The 18,002-nt window shown below is 41.2% G+C and overlaps 1 protein-coding gene across 4 annotated transcripts in view; it reads left to right on the forward strand.

Moving 5' to 3' along the window:
- The window catches only part of ITGB5 (integrin subunit beta 5), a 111,928-nt gene that overhangs the window by 58,692 nt on the left and 35,234 nt on the right, over positions 1 to 18,002 (forward strand). For all 4 annotated transcript variants that reach the window (XM_042453330.1, XM_042453321.1, XM_042453338.1 and 1 more), the window contains one exon: positions 4,134 to 4,563. In XM_042453330.1, the coding sequence (XP_042309264.1) occupies positions 4,134 to 4,563 (430 nt within the window). The remainder of the gene's footprint in view (positions 1 to 4,133; positions 4,564 to 18,002) is intronic.

Below are 18,002 nucleotides of genomic sequence, written 5' to 3' on the forward strand. Positions count from 1 at the left end.
GAAAAAAAGGGAAATAGCAACCGTATTTACAGGGGGACACATTGAGTTCACTTGCCCTTAATCCAAGGGAAGTGTGAGTAGGATTTGAAACTGATACATTAAGTGAATGCTGATCACTACCAGTGGCATCACTAGGGGCATGTGTGGTGGTGCAACCTGCACCAGGTGACACCTCAGAAGGGGGGTGACACCAGTTGAACCCTCCCCTGCGTTCCCCCCATGTGCGCTCTGTCCCCTTGCTCCCCCATCAGCACAGAGGGAGGGAGACCATGCCACTCCCGGAAGTCCTGCCCCCAGAAGCCCCACCCCCTCCACCAGGTGACACCCAGCTCAGGGACACCACTGGTCAGTACTTTACTAATCATGGCTTTACCATGTATGTAGTCCCCCTGAGTTTATATTTGGAATGTGCTGGGATTATATTGTTTGAAGGACAGAAACCAGAAGATCAATACACATAAACAGTCAACTTTCAGTTCTGCTTCTGTTGTCACACTAGTTACTAGGATCTACTTCACACATGGCCCAGAATCCAGGTTTTATATGGAATGAGGAGATGGACATCTGCCACTATATGTAGAACCATCACTATATGTAGAACCTACAGAAGATCTTGGAGATTTTTTTCCCCAACAATGACTATCAGAATTCTATAGCCAGCATACCCACTGGGGGATTCTGAGAGTTAAAGTCCTCAAAAGTAACTTTTCCAAGCTCTAGTAAACACCTATGTGAGTAGGCCTTGAACTTTCTGTACTTTCTTGTACTTGATAAGAGTGGAAAGTTGGCATGAAGGTCTCCTTACATAGGTGTTTTTAATATTTGCCGTCCTCATGTAGCAGAAATTGATAGACTGAAATTGATAATAACCAACATTGTACACCCCTAAGATATTGCTGTTTCCCCTGTAGAAGATAAATATAGTGGATCCTTGTTATCTGCTGGGGTTTGGTTCCAGGAACCCCCGTGAATAAGAAAATCCATGTATGCTCAAGTCTCATTAAATACAATGGCATAGCAAAATGGTGTCCCTTATATAAAATGGGAAAATCAAGGTTTGATACTTGAAATTTATACCTTTTTTTGAATATTTTCAAGCCGTGGATGCTCGAATCTGTGTATAAAAAAATCCATTGATAAGTTGGTCCAACTGTATACACACTTTGATCCTGCTCCCCTCTGATTCAGCTTTTGGGAAAGCTACTGGCAATCCTTGCAGTCTTGGAGCTTCTTTCTACAATCCTTTTAGCTCTGATTTTCTGATCTGTTTGTCTTCATTATGGAGGACAACTGCTCCTGTCTTTCCCTACAACACTTGTAAATCAGAATTCCCTGTCCTTATCCTAATTCTGAGATGGCATTGCTGGTGTTAACTAATGGGAAAGCTTGCTATTGAGTGCCATCTGTGTGATGCCATCTGGCATACAGGAGTAGAGCAGGCTGTATTCCAATAAAGCAGAGAATTCACAGCAATGCTTCTAAAGAGCCAAGAGTTCTTTAGAACTCTTGTCTGTACTCCCTGCATTTTCCAAACCAAACCTGTTTCAAAGCACATAAGGAATAAACTTATAGGTAAACCTGAAGGAATGCTAGCACACACTATTTATGTATGTACTTCTTTTCAATGTCAGTTTCTTTGTTTTGCTCCCCTCCTCCAATAATGACCTTGGTTTTATTAACAACAATAATGCCTTCTCCAAGCAGTCTCCAAATGCATGCTCTTTTTTTAAGCAGCACTTCTTTGTAGTCCAAGCCATTAGTCTTTAGTTCTCAAGATTTATTTAGTGCTGTCTTTAATTTGCATCATTGCAGAATCATTCGGAGTAACTATTTTTAAAAATGTCATGTGTTGCAGGATAAAGTTTTCATAGTTCTGTCAGTCCACATGCAGGATGCAAAAGTTGCCCAGCATTGGCTCCCTTCTGGAGAGCATATGAAATATGCTGTCTGAAAACAGGCTTGTTTCTAGGCCTGCATGTGTGGTTTGAGTGTTGGACTATGACTCTGGAAGGACAGTTTCTGCTTGGCCATGAAACCTATTGGGTGACTTTACTCTCATGCTCTCATTCTCAGGAGAAGGCCATGGCAAACCTCTTCTGAACAAATATTAATAATAATAATAATAAAATTTTATTTGTATACCGCCCTTCTGAAAATCAGGGCGGTGAACAACAGCAAATAACAATACAAATAAACAGAACCATATAAAATACATTAAGAACAATTCAATAAAAGTAATAAAATTATCATGTCGGCAAAACAGTGCTGACATGGGGGGGGGAGAATTACTGGTCAGGGTAGGCTTGTTCGAATAAATGGGTTTTTAACCCCTTCCTGAATTGAGGTAGGGAGGTGGCTGAGCGGAGCTCGAAGGGCAGCGCGTTCCAGAGGTTGGGGGCTGAGATGGAGAAAGCCCTCCTAGAGGTGGAGTTATATTTCACCTCTGGAACTCTTAACAATAGCTGCCCTGAAGATCGAAGTGCGCGGGGCGGATTGTACGGAGAAAGGCGGTCCTCCAGGTACCCTGGGCCCAAGCCATTTAGGGCTTTATAGGTAATTACCAACACCTTGTATTGCGCCTGGAAGCGAATAGGCAGCCAATGTAAGTCTTTAAGGACTGGTGTTATATGACTGGCCCTGGCAGTGCCAGTGACCAGACGGGCTGCCATATTCTGCACAAGTTGCAGCTTCCGGGTATGGTACAAGGGTTGCCCCATGTAGAGCGCATTGCAGAAATCCAAACAAGAGGTTACCAGGGCGTGTACAACAGTTTCAAGGTCTCCCCAGTCAAGGTAGGGACACAGCTGGCGTATCAGCCGAAGCTGATAACAGGTGCTCCTGAACGTCGCATCCACCTGAGATGTAAGGTGGAGCGACGAGTCCAGGAGCACCCCCAAGCTGCGTACAGAGTCCTTCACGGAAAGCGTGATTCCGTTCAGGACGGGTGGAACCACCACCAACCCCGGACCGGGGGAACCTATCACAAGTACTTCCGTCTTCTCTGGATTCAGGCTGAGTCTGTTGTCCCTCATCCAGCCCATTACCGACTCCAGACAGGCCACGAGAGGAGAGACGCCAATCCCGGTCACTGCATCAGTCGGAGACATAGAGAAGACTATTTGGGTGTACTCAAGAGAGGTTCGCCTTAGGGTTCCCATAAGTTAGAAACAACATGAAGGTGTACAGCACAACATACACATGTAATTAATTCAGGAGTGTTCAGTAGCTTGAATCTGCAACTATTAAATTTTAAAAGCATGTATCTTTCTGAAATTTCCTTAATTTAATCATACAAAATAATAATTTACGGTTCAGTGCTATGGATATTTGAATATTAAGTTCAGGGAGGCTTATTTCCAAGTACATATATATGTAGTGGATCACAGACTCTGTTTTTGTTTAATTTTTGTTCAATTAAAGAAAGTAACCAAAATATTTTACACCTGAAAACAAGACATTTCTCTGGCAAGAGTCCCTATTCCTATAATAGTAATGGGATAACTATTATTTTTTGTTTAAGAATTTATAGAATGTACTGGGAAACAATGTTTTTCTTTTTAAAAACCCAGAATACTTAAAAGGAACTGCTTTAAAACATACATACATAGTATAAAGCAAAAATACATAAGTATAATAGGGAGAAAAGCAGCAGGTAGGACAGAAGGCTGGAATGCACTCACCTCTTTAAAAAAGAAGAAGAAGAAAGAAAGAATTAATGAATGTGTGCATAAAAAAGTATGCTCTAATGCTTGGAAGGCTTTCAATCAGAGGAGAAAGAGTAAATATAATTTTATTGAAATGATTTGACATTGCTGCAAAGAAAGGGATACCTTTTCACTTGCTTTTCCGTTTGTACAATTCCAAGGGGTCTTCATTGTGCATTACAGAGTCTATTTTGGTTGGAACTAGCCACTGGATTTAGACCTACGAATTTTAATTTTCTGTTTTTAATCTTTTTCTATTCATGCCTTTGTATTTCCATTTTAGTTTTCATATAAAATAATGTTTTACTTTACTATATTAAACAGAGTGCTTTTTGTTCAGCATAAACCAGAGAATGCCTTTCTTTCTACCACACCCCTGACTTCTCAGTCTGATACTTTCTTGTTCTGACTTCTCATTGTTCCACGTAGGTTTCCTTTGAGATATCAGTAGAAGCCCGGAGTTGCCCTGCTGAGAATACCTCTCATACATTTACTATCAAGCCAGACTGGTTCCGGGACACTTTAGAAGTGACTGTCACATACAACTGCACCTGTGGATGTACCAAACAAACTGAGTACAACAGCAGCAAGTGTAGTGGAAATGGCACACATGTGTGTGGCTTATGTGAATGTGATCCGGGCCACGTGGGCGCCAAGTGTGAGTGCGAGGAGGGGGAGAGTGGGAGCATGTACCAGAATATGTGCCGTGAGGCTGAAGGGAAGCGTATCTGCAATGGCCGGGGGGAATGCTCTTGCAACCACTGTGTCTGCTATGAAAGTGAATTTGGGAAGATCTACGGCTTGTTCTGTGAGTGTGATGACTTCTCCTGTCCAAGATACAAGGGCATTCTCTGCTCAGGTAAGTGTGCAATTAATCAATAATCCATTTATTTGCCTTGCTCAGATAGTATAAAAATTCTCAAAAGTCTGAGCCTGTTGGGAAGGTAGTGCAAGATTTCCTTTTGCTCTGAGCAATTCTGTTCATAGTTGCCTTAAATAGAAACAGATTGTACCTTCAGTAGCAAGCTAGTAGACCATGGCCTCTTCTATGCATTTTCCTCCAGCAAAAGTACATCCAAACATCATGCTCACCATATACAACTAAGTGGCATAATCGCTTTATGTTGATCAGGTACCTAGAACTACAAATACCTTAAATATCTGGTGAAACAAGACATTTTCTCCTCCCCTTGTGAATATTTAGATCTGTAGATTGTGATCTGGAAAGAAAGCTAATTATGTGAAATATGTGTGGAAACCCACATATTTGTGTTGTTAGATCATGACTTCTGCGTTCATAATTTGGGAGAGAAAGAGGAGATATGGAGCAGTAATCAATACTTGTGTATTTGCAGTAATGTGTATATCAGATATTTAGAGCTGGCAGTCATTTAGTTGGGATATATACTTCTGGTGAAAGAATTAAAAAGTCTACTGTACATGCAGAAGCACAAGTGGTTTCATATGCACCAGGAGTAAAGGTTGCATGGTACTTTGAATGTTGTGGAGTCTTAAGGGGCTGTGCAGACCGCCCATGAAGGGGTGGCTAGCAGCTGCCTCCATCTTTGCCAGATTGGGGCCATGGCAATTGCATGCTGCAGCCCTGATCTGGTGTTTCTGTGGTGCAAAAAGGAGCCACAAAAAGCAGTTCGTTTTTGCACCCTGGAAAGGGCAGTGCGGTTTTATGGTGCTTCTTTGATGCTGTGTCATCTAGATGCAGCGCCAGAGGAGCACTGTGCTGCTGCGTGCAGCCAGCCTAGGGGCAGAGCTGGGTTGTGCGTCATGTGGATGCCATGCCCCAACTCCGCCCCCAGGCTGGCCTTTCCCACTGGTCTGCACAGCCCCTAACTCTCATTGCCCCTAGTTAGCATAGCCAATTGTGAAGGATGAAGGGAACTGTAATTCAATATGTTGAAGACAATATATTTCCATTATTGCTATGTGTCATCACATTCTCGGACATGAAGCTTTCCAGAAATAAGGGGACAATAAAAGTGATAGATAAGGGACAGGCAAAAGTGAGACGCATGACTTTGAAGGAAGAAGTAACGAGAAAACTTTGAAGTGACTGTGAGACTTTGGAGTTCATTCAGTTCCTATCCCTGAAAGCCTCAGAAAGAGATTGTGTAGTCCAGAAAAACCACCATGCAAAAATGACACATAATTTCCTTGGGCTGTGCTGCAGTGGCTACTTTTTAAGCAGTCATCTGAGCCTGAGTCATACTGTGAACACTCATGAGTCCCATGCAGATGTTAAGGGTGAAAGTTTAAACAAAATACAAAAGAATTGAGAGTTTCAGAAAAGGAAACAAAGGAGATGAGGGGAAAGATCGCTGACATTAAGCTTTAGCTAAAATAATTTCCTCTTTCTGCAGTTCACTTTCCTCTTTTTCCCCAATGCGAATGCCAAGATGGCACCTGGTAACTGAGACTTACTGTACGTCTGGCATCCTTATGTTCTCACTAGTCGAGACACTGCATGTGACAGAGCATTTTTCTAACAACGTAGCAAGTACTCCTTATTGCAGTTGGTAATGTTTTGGAACTTTAGCAGTGTAACCGAGTACTTGAGTCACATTAACTGCAAAAGATGCACTAGTTTTCATTCTCTTTGCTTTTACCTTTGGACAAAACATAAGGAATGGTATGAGAGAATGTGAAATTAAAAGCTGTCACGGCTGGCATCCATAGTTTTTGTGGGTTTTTCAGGCTATGTGCTCATGTTCTGGAAGAGTTTATTCCTGACGTTTCGCCAGCATCTTCAAAGAATGAAGGTAATGGCAGAATGCCAGAACACAGCCATGTAGCCTGAAAAAACCCACAGAAAACTAGATTTGAGAGAACTTCCTAAAATTTAAAACTACTTATCTTTAAACCAGCACCCTTTTAAATTTTCTGGTATGCTTTTAAATGCTTCATGTATGTATGTAGTCACTCTTCAGAACATTCTCCAAAACAGTGTTGGACAGCTTGTTGTCCTCCCAGATGTTGTTGGATAGTAGCTCCCAGCTCTGAATATGCTGGTTTTGGATTATGAGAATTGCAGTTCAACAGCATGTGAATGTCAATATCCCTCTTATGAGAAATCAGCATTATTATCCGCCATTGGAGGGATGTGGAGGAAAAATATGATTTGGGTGGAGGGAAAATATGATTTGGCATAGAAAGAGTGTCATACCGAAAACAGAAAACATACAGAAAATATTTGCTGAATGAGACGGAGATGTGCTTACATGATTATATAGTTCTGGGAACAGCTTAAAGAAAACATATACACCTGTAAGTGGTTGCATTAAAGGATACAGTGTATAACATAACAGCCAAAAATTCTGAATTACAGCAGGAAGTACAAATTCTAGCATGAGAACATAGCAGCAAATATTAACTCATTGGATGAACTTTAGAAGCCCTAGGTCTTGAGGGAAATAGCAAAAGTGGAAACAAATCTGAATTTTGGCTATTGCATGCCAGCCAAAAGGACAAAATGTTAACAGTAGAGTTTGGTAGCTATGGCAGGTCTACAAGCCAGTTTTCTGCCACTGGGAAATTCTGGGGGTTGTACCAGTTGCCAGGGGAGGGGGAAGGATTGGAACTGGCTGGAAATAGACTCTGGTTTTGGAAAACAGATTATTCTATACAAAAAAATATTGTGCTGGGGGGCATTGATTGTTGCTCTTGGAGAGAGATTAAATATGTGGCATTCAAATTCAGAAGAATGGGAGCATTCTGAGGAAGATCCAGATATTTTGCAAAGACAATCAATGGCAGAAAGACAGCTTAAAAACAGATCAAGAAATTTGATAATGATGCATGTCTGCAAAATTCTGGAAAAAAATTCACTGAAGCCATAATTGCAGAAGTATAATGTTTTGATTGTGAATTTGCAGGGTTCATACAAGGTTCTTCTTACTATGCAGGAATAAGTTGAAAACATGTTTTATAGGATGATGACTTGGGGTCTGGAAACTTTCCCAGGAATGATTCAGTATAAGTTTAATCACAGTTCAAATCAAAATGCGACACTGTGGTTTGTGGATGAAAGTAGTATACATGTGGGCAATGAATCCTAAACCACATAGAGTGTTGAGTCATGTCAACAATGTATTTATATTTCAAGAAAATATAATAAGATTATTCACATACTTTGTGGGAAAACATTAAGATGATTGGGGAAACAACAAAAGGCTATTATGAACATTCAAAATAACTTTTTAAATATGGAACAATTGTTGACTTGATGACAGTTAACAGCAAGGACAGAGGAAGGAGTCTGGAGACAGAAAACCCAAAATTGCAAAATCTATTTGAGGTCAGTTTGCTGATGTAGGTTGGAAATATTCTCAGTTAGATTTTCTGCAGGTTAAAACTTTGGTGGTGTTGACAAAGGTCAAGATCCAAACAGTTGTCAACATACTTTTGTCTTTTGTTGTGGTAAGGAGATGCTGGGTTGGTTGTATGATTGGAAGCTGGTAAAATAAGTGTGAAGTTTGGACAAACAATTTCTCACTGTTGAATTAGACATTGGCCTGTTACAGACTGCCAAAATAAAGCTGCTTCGGGTCTCTTTGGAGGTATGCTATTTAAATGATGCATGCACCCTAAGAATCCAGAAGCTGCACCAAAGCTTCACTCCAGTGCTTAGGACTGGAGTGTGGCTTTGGCGCGACCTCCGGACTCTTAGGACCCATGCGTCATTTAAATAGCATACCTCCAAAGTGACCCGAAGCAGCTTTATTTTGGCAGTCTGTAACAGGCCATTATTTCTTGGGCAGTATTATAGTATGGTGTGGATTATAATATAGGCCCCATACAGACAGGCCAGAATAAAGCTGCTTCAGGTCACTTTGGAGGTATGGTATGCTGTTAAAATGTTGCATGCATCCTAAGAGTCCAGAAGCCGCTCCAAAGCCACGATCCAGTCCTAAGGACTAGAGCACAGCTTTGGCACAGCTTCTGGACTCTTAGGACACATGCATCATTTAAACGGCATACCTGCAAAGTGACCTGAAGCAGCTTTATTTTAGCAGTCTGTATGGGGCCACAGTGTGTCTACAGGTAAGCATGAAAAGTAGTGAGAAATTTATATGCTAGATTGCAAGAAAGAGGCTGTGGTTGATGTCAGTTGTAAAGGTAAAGGTTTTCCCTTGACATGAATGTCTAGTTGTAACCAACTGTAGAGGGCTGTGCTCAACTCCGTTTCTAATCTGAAGACCCAGCGTTGTCCGAGGACTGCTCTGGTGGTCATGTGGCCAGCATGACTGCACCAAACACTGTTACCTTCCCACTGAGAAGTGGTGCCTACCTATCTACTTGCATTTGCATGCTTTCAAACTGCTAGGTTGGCAGAAGCTGGGACTAGTGATAGGAGCTCACTTCTTCATGCAGCACTCAGGCCTTGAACTGCCACCTTCTGATATTTCAGTCGTTAGAATTGGCATCTTAACCACTAACCCACCACATCCCCCCTATTCTACTGATCTAATAGTCCTTTCAAGAACAGTGTGGAACTTTGTACAAGATGGGATTTTTTCCATCTTCTGAATGAATATGCAGAGGCTCATATGGCAGATCTGAGATTGCTTAATAATAAGAATCACAACTCAAATGGCATTTGCACCTGCCACTTTGATATATGTTAAACCATATTAGAGAAATAATAGACACTATTTTCCCTATTTATATGCACTTATAAGTGTATATGAAAAGATAAGACATTTCTGTATTTTTTTTGACCTATCATATCATTGCTTGAAACACCAATATATATCCAACAGCATGCAATATTAAGCTAGAATCCATATATGACAGCTAAAAACCAGATTCGTAAATAACCATAGAATCATTTTTAATATATTAAGGTCATTTTGAATTTTGATCCATAATTATACTTTATTTACACTAGCACCAGTGTGTTTGCTACTGAGGAGGAGGAAGAGGAGGAGGAGGAGTCCTAAACTATTTTCTCTGTGATTATATAAGAAGGACAGTTTGGGCCATATATCCTGCTGGATTTTTCTCTCTCAGTTTCCTAAAGAAACATTTCTTTAGTTGTTAAATGAAAGATCATCAGAAAATTGACTTGGCTATTAAAAGTACACATTTCTAATATGATATGCACATTGTGTGTATTTTCACTCATCACACTTCAAGTTAGCTTTTCAGATTTATGGACTATGGATATATTTTAAAAGAGTGAGTCAGAATTGGGATCTGGTCTCCTCCTTTCAAGAGCTAGTGGAGTGTAATGGTTGGAGTGTTGGACTATGACTCTGGAGACCAAGATTCAGATCCCCACTCAGCCATGGAAACCCACTGGGTGACATGAGGTAAGTCATACTCTCTTAGCTTCAGAGGAAGGTAAACACTTATCCCCTATGAATAAATCTTGATAAGAAAAATCCATGATAGCTTCATCTTAGGCTCACCATAAGTCAGAAATGACTTCACGGCACATGACAATAACTACTACTACTTTCAGTGAGTCTTAAAAAGGATTAGGCCTGGCATGCTGCCATTCACTGTTGCCCCATGGGGTAAGGGGAGAAATGTGAGGTCAAGATTTAGGTCCCTCAGATTTAATAAGCACTGACAGGAACAGCAGGAAATGGCGCCCTGTTGTTTATCCTGAGTTACAGTGTGGTGGCCACTGTGGTGTATTTAGCATTTGCGGACACTGTTTTATTTGGCATCACCAGTATCATCAGCTTTGGTTTTTGTTTCATTATTGGGTGTCCCTGTGTTTGCCTTGATGTTGTCTACCTTGTAGCCTTCAGGGGCTTATGGAGTCAATTTGCCTCTGTCTCCACTACACAGACATATCTTTTCCTGATGTTCTTTCTATCTTCCACCACTTCTTGGTTTTCTTTTGTAGAAGGTTAAGGAGAGGTCACTTTTCCTGGGGAGAGCTGTCTGTTGCCCATCCTTGGAATAAGGCAATGGAATACTAACATGACAAACAGCTCTATTCTTCTTACCACACAGCTTGTAAAAGCAGCACATTTCTCCATAGCATGAATTCACAACAGACATAGGCAAGACTATTGTACACTGGATTTTTCCAACATGACAGAGCAAAGTGAATTTGTGTCTTCAAGTCATTTCCAACTTACAGTGACCCTAAAGCAAACTTATCACCAGGGTTTTCTTGGCAAGATTTGTTCAAAGCTAATGGTTTATGGACCAATTTACAGTGCCTTATGTACAGTAATAGACTGTGCACCTGCTTTTGACATCAAGAGCCCTTTTACACAGATGGTCAAAGAAATGCAGCGGCCTTAGGTTTGGTTCTCCCGCACCTCTTATATTATTTGCCACCCAGGGATTTAGTCTGGAGATGGATTATACAAATGTAGAACCATGAGAAACAGGATAACTGCACCTTCAAATGTGTATTCTATTGTGCATTTTCTTCATTGCATTCCTTCCGGTGTGCTACACACTAGGATTTATACTCTTCTGAAAGCAGCAATGTGCTGTTAATCTGAATCTGAACTCATATGTGCATACTATGTTACTTTTAATGGAGTCAGGGCTACAGTGTACATCCAAGTACACTACCCCTTTAATGAAGACAGTGTAAAATCTGCATTGTCTTTGATCTGCATTGTCCTTGTTGGACATGCATTTGGAAGTGAATTTCCCTCCATCTCTCCTGGATCAGATTTTTGGGGCAGGGTGTGGTGGTTGAAGAGGGTGGGGAGGGAGTTCTGAATTGGAGGAACATACTGTTTCCCTTGGTGCACATCCTACAGTTCTGATCTTCCCTCCTCCAAAAACACAGCCATTCACTTTTGGTAAGCTGTATCCTAAAGCATCAACAGCTAAGTGTCAAATTCACTTCTTGCATACTGGTTAGCTCTGTGACAGGCAAGAGAAGCTGGTTGCTTCCCAAGATAGCACTCCTTTTGCACAACAGGCACTCCCAATACACATTCCTTTCCACCCAGTGGCTCTCTTGCATCTGTAGGCAGATCCACCCAGCAAAAACATGATTGCTGAAGCATATTCCACACTATATTTTGAACTCTGAAGTGACATCCTGTACCACTAAAATTATTCCATGGGGGAAGGCAAAGCTTGGTTCGCAGTTTGACCAGTGCCAACCCCGACTTCAATCAAGAAATAAGAAGAGGACTGGGATTGAGAAGGACTGCTATGAAAGAACTGGACAAGATCATAACGTGTAAAGACTTAACTTCGAACATTAAAGTGAGGATAGTTCAAGCCATTGTATTCCCCATCACCATGCACGGATGTGAGAACTGGACAGTGAAAAAAGCTGATAAGAAGAAAATCAACGTCATTTGAGATGTGGTGCTGTAGAAGAGTGCTGAGGATTCCATGGACAGCCAAGAAGACAAATAAATGGGTTCTACAATAGATGAAGCCCGAACTCCCCCTGGAGGCCAGGATGACTAACCATGGCCCCATTCCCACTGGGCCATAAAGCGATGAATTTTGCTGAAAGTCTGGCTCGGATCGAGTTCCCAAGTTGTATTTGAATCATGTCCGTTGTTCCCATTGCAAAAGAGAGCAAACGGACTTGGTTTTTCTTGATCCATGTTATCGTTCCCATTGATATTTCTCTGTTGTATTTTGATGTGGGATTTTTTGTTCCCCGTTCCCATTGCCTGTCTGGAACCAGTTTTTTTCTTTTTTAAGCTGTCAATCAAGCTCTTAGGCGATTAGACGTCACAATAACGTCAGTTGCTTCGATCCATTTTGACGCGAGCTATTTTTGTTCCCTGTTCACTTGTTTTTCTGTTTGTTTGTTTTTAGCGGTCAATGGATTGCTGAAGCACCTGAGCACTTGGGTGGCTAGGCATCATTGTGATTGGAAGAGGGGAAGAAGAAGAGGAGGAAGAGGATGAAGAAGGGGGAAGATGAGGGGGCTGGCTTGGTGGCTAGAAAAACTGGAGGAGACAGACTGGCAGTGCAAATCCACTGAAAGTAAAGGCAACCCCCCCCCCCCCCCCCCCGAAGAAACTATGCCAAGGGAGCTCTGCAGGGTTGCCATAAGTCAGAAAGGAGTTGAAGGCACACAATAACAACAACAACAGAAGAGGAAAAAGAGGTGAAGAAGAGGAGGAGGAGGAAGAAGAAGGGGGAAGAAGAGGGGGGCTGGCTTTGGTGGCTAGAGAACTGGAGGAGACAGATTGGCCATGCAAACCCATTGGGAGACCTTGGGCAAGACACAGCCTCTTAGGAGAATGTAAAGGCAGCCCCCCTCTGAAACATGAAACTCTGCAGGGTCACTATAAGTCCGAAAGGAGTTGAAGGTGCACACAACAACAACAACAACAACAACAACAACAGAAGAGGAGGAAGGGGGAGGAGGGAGGAGGAAGAAGATAAAAAAGAAGAGAAAGAAGGGAGGAAGAAGAGGAGAAGCAGGAGGAAGAGAAATAAGAAGGGCCCAGCTGGCCAGCAATAAACCCCATCTCCCAGCACTCGGGGCAGGGGAGCGTGCACGCACCAGAAAGAAAGAGGCTGCATCCACACTCTTGGCACCGCTTTCACTCTTTTCTGGTTCTAGGCTATGGAATTCTGGGAGTTGGAGTATGTTGTCGGGCCCAGAGTGGAAGAGGAGGAGGAGGAAGAGGAGCAAAAAGAAGAGGAGTAGGAGCAAGAGGGGAGGAGGAGGAGGAGGAGGAGGAGGAAGAAGAATAAGAGGGGATCAAATTCAGATCCAAAGGTCTACTCGTGTGTGTGTGTGTGTGCGTGCGCCTAGTCCCACAACAAACTCCAACTCCAGGAGGGGCAGGCAGGGGAGCATGCACACGCGTGCATGCCAGAGAGAGAGAGAGAGAGAGACCGAGGCTGCATCTACATTGGCAAAATCACCTGGTTTGGCATTGCTTTTAAGCATCCTGGCTCAAGGCTATGGCATTCTGAGAATTGGAGTTTGTTGTGGGCCCAACTCCCAGAATTCCATAGCCTAGAGCCAGGAAACAGTGAAAGCGGTGCCAAACCAGGTGATTTCTCCAGTGTAGATACAGCCTAAGTCTTTCTGTCTCCCTCTCTTTGGGGCCCCCTTGCCCCAGCCTAGCTGTGGGCCTGCTACACATGTGATCACTTCCCGCACCACCGCAGAAAGGCTGCGCAAACGGGGAAATGGCATCGGGAATGCCAGGAAAGAGAACAAAGCGAGTGACATCAAAGTAGGATTGAACACGAATTCAAATGGGAACGATTTTCCTTAAACTAGGATCGAACGCGAGTTCAAATGGGAATGATGTTCCTATAATCCAATTCTTCATTCACTTTATAGCCCAGTGGGAATGGGGCCCAAATGAAAAAAAATGAAGATAAGGCAATGATGCTAGGAAAGGTGGAAGGTATAGAAAGAGAGGAAGACCACATGGCAGATGGTTGGAGTTATTAAGGAGGACAAGGGCCTGGGCCTGCAGGACCTGAGCCAGAGAAGTGGAGGACAGGCAGTCTTGGTGATGTCCCATCCATGAGATCAACATGAGTCTCAGTTAAAAACAATAAAGAAGGGAAGTGAGCAGTGGGTTTCAGTAGGACAGCCTCTTCCAGCAGTCAGCCTACTGTTCATATGCCAATGTTTATGGGTAGCATAAGGATCCAATGTATGCTGGCATAATCTGAGGGAGGAGTTGCTTCAGGTTTGGAAGGTTTTGTTTTTTTAAAAAACAACAACTCCAAAACCTGGGTTTAAACTTGGGTTGTTTATTTGTTTAAACCAGGGTTTGGTTGTTGTTTTTGCATTAATGCATATGACTACAACAATATAGGACTAAATTAGAAAATTAAGTAGCAAAATGCAATTCAGATGTTAAGGCCACTAGCTTCAGTAATAATTGTTCTTTAAAAAGTGCTCTTTTAAAGCAAGTTGTTTTATTTCAACTTATGTTAATTGAAGGATTTATTTCTGAATGACATTTCTTATTAGAAAATAAATGATTAAAGAGAAGCCGCTGACATTCTAACAATGAACAACTGCTACTGTTAAAGATAAAGTGTTTAAATCCAAACAATCATTGTTGTTCCAGTAAGAGGATTGGAAAATAGAAATAACAAACAAAATATCAATTAAAAGAACCAAGAGTGTTTGTTTGTTTACTTGTTTGTTTTAAAGTCATTTGGTTTAAACCAAGGTATAAACAGTGGTTTAAATCAACCTGGTAAACCAGTCAACCCTTCGTTGCTTTAAAAAACAATTTCATCGAAGGAAATTTCCTTTTCTTGTGTTTTCCTAGCTTTTGTGCATGTCTCTGCATAACATACTAGAAGTGGTATGGTATACTGATACATTTCAGAAAGGTGGACTGTAACTGGAGAGCATTCTGTCAAGTGATTTAATTCAATTTCATTAAGGGGAAGTCCAGAGTAATAATGATGATTTGAGAGACTGGAACAATATTTTTAAAAAGGCCGGACAAGATATATTTATGAAGAATTCTGTGCTATCAATTTAAAATATTGGCTTTTTGGGTTCAAGAGGGTTCAGAAAATAGTAGATACAGACTAGTGGCATCATGTCAGCAGAATTTTACAGATGAGCAAAGCTTGGAACATTAGGTTTGAAAATAAACTCAATAACATTAAATATTAGAAATTGGTAAATTAATTCGCTGTCATAAAAACTATTATTTGTTTAATTCAGTAGGCTTACTAGCTGATTGATTAAAATGTTACTGTTTGGCCAGGCCATGGGATTTACAGGGCAGTAATGGGAGTTGTCACACATTTTCTTACTGACTCCTTCTAAAGGAGCTTTTTGTCCTTTTAAATTTGTGTTCCTCAAGCCTGGAATTTTGCCCCACATGGACTACAAAGCACATAATAGGATTGTTGTCCGGGAATGATAGGAGGCCAGCATGTCTGTAAAATGTAAGGTTGGGGAAGGCTGTCCCAAAGCATGGAATCTGTTTGTTTGTTTCCCATACTTAGCTGTTCTTCTGACTCTAACTGGGTTCTGTTAAGTTCTTTCTCTCTCCCCCTCCTCCCTGCTGTCTTCTAAACCAAATAATTACACAGGATATTCTGCCTCACATTTCTTCTAATTCTAATATGTCTTCTCCTGAGGCAGTAGTCCTCTCTGTTTTAGTGAATGTGACAAGAGGGAGAGGCACTTGTCCTAATGACAACCCAATTCACTAAAGCACATTTTTAACTTCATTGTTAATTGTGGAGTCAGGGGAATGGTAGAATCATTAGGAAATATTAGTAAATTGGTAACTTAAATGAGTTAATCAATGAGTTGGTTCCAAGCTTTGTAAATGAGTTATATTTGGTTGGGAAGCAATATTTCATCAGATCTGGTTAGCCAATGACTGAAGAAATTTTCATTGCTCTCCATTTGTGACCTGTATGCTATGCTGACTCCAAACTCTTTCTTATGGAATAGACATCTACTGTGGAGATCTTGCATATTCCCAGAATCAGATGCCCACTGTATTATGTTCCTGATGCGGTACATAATATGGAGACAGAAGTATAAAATAAATGGTTCTAGTTTTGTCTTGGGCCTGCTACTTGTGATCTTGCCTCTGCCCCACTAGCTATGCAGGGACAAGTTACCATTGTGATCATTTTTTAGTTTAAATAAAATCTTTGCTGATTGAGTGCCCCAAGGTGTACTGTTATATTTCTGCTATTTGTCCCAATCTGTTGGTTAAAAAAAAATCCAGTAAAAATAACTCTGTTCTTTGCATTAAATTATGATTCCAGAAAACCTTACTTGAAATTAACAATTTAACAGAACCTTTTTTTTTTCTTTTTTGGCAATCCTCTGCATTACAGTACTCTGTAACAATAGTGGTGGAACCACTGATATAGTCCTGTTTAGTAAAAGAGACAACACACACAGCATTAGTGTGGGAATGGAGTATTAAACCATTGGCAGTGAATGGAAGCTGGGATGAATATAACAGGAAGGATTACTCTTTGGGGTATGTGTATGTTTTAATTGACTGAAAAAGCACTAAAGTGCTATCCTGACATATCCTGTTCATTCATGTCTTAAACTGTGCAAAGTAGAAGCAACTGTTCAGCATCTGAATGAACCTGGCAGCAACTATGAAGACAGGAGATGTATATATGCAAGGCCTCTTAAGAAATGAATGCCTCATTGTACTGACTTTCATACTAATGTACTAACTTTTTAAAAATCTAAAAGACCAGTTGGGAAGTGGAACTGATAATCTAAATAATCTAAATGGTTATTTCAGTGTACTGCAAAATGTTATTTGTGTATGTCTGGGATGAAAAGGTAAATATTTTCTTTTGTATTGAAAGGCTTGCAATCCATGGAGGCCCCTTTTCAGGGGAAGAGAAAAACAAATCTATTGCTCAAAATAATGCAGAAGAAGATGATTATTAAAGTATAGGGGTTAAGGAGAGAGACACCAGTGCATAAAACTTCTCCCCTTAGTATATCCATTCAACTCAATATGCCATGTTGCTTTGCTATTTCATGGACAGGGGTGCTAAAATAAATAGAAGTATAAAATAAAGTACCTCACATTCCCCTTTCTACAGTTTTCTTTTAAATGCTATTGCCTCTGCTAACCCCTGCTGGGGATCCAAAAGGTAGTTCTGGTTCTAGTTTTGTCTTGGGCCTGCTACTTGTGGTCTTGCCTCTGCCCCACTAGCTATGCAGGGACAAGTTACCATTGTAACTTTCAACATTCATTGTACTAATTGAATTCACTCTTAACTTCTAAGAGTTTGTCAAAAAGCAATGAAAATTTTGTGGGACTTCATAATTTCCTTCTCTTTATTTCACATCTTTCCCCTTACTTGTCCATGTTCACCTTATATCTTAGCTCAGCTTACATCAGTTATACATTCATCATTCTCATGCACAAATTCATGGATTTAAGGGACATTGGGTGACCATTTTAGTCAGAGACAAAACAGAATATTTTGTGGTGTAGAGGTTTTACCTCTTACTTGTCTTTTATTATCCCAAGCATGTATGGTTTTCTTCTGATGCCTGCTGAGGCATAGGCTGTTGAATCCTTTGCTTGTGAAGATTTCTGAAGCTACACATCCTGGTAAACCAGGGGAAGTGGGACAATGTGGGACTCTCCATGTGTTCTTGAACTACAACTCCAAGCAGCTCAAATGGCTAATGTTCATGGGAATTGCAGCTCTGCAGCAAGCAGTATATACAAGGCCATACATTCTCCAGCCTTCATTTATATGGGCATGGGCAACTGTAGTAAGGTTATGGGCCAAATTAGTGCCCCTAGGTTCCTCCACCACATGGACTGCCAAAAGCATACCCTCTAAGTGGCCAGGATTCTGTTTTGGGTTTTGATATGTTGT

The sequence above is a fragment of the Sceloporus undulatus genome, chromosome 1, assembly GCF_019175285.1.
Source record: "Sceloporus undulatus isolate JIND9_A2432 ecotype Alabama chromosome 1, SceUnd_v1.1, whole genome shotgun sequence".
NCBI classification, from domain to species: domain Eukaryota; kingdom Metazoa; phylum Chordata; class Lepidosauria; order Squamata; family Phrynosomatidae; genus Sceloporus; species Sceloporus undulatus.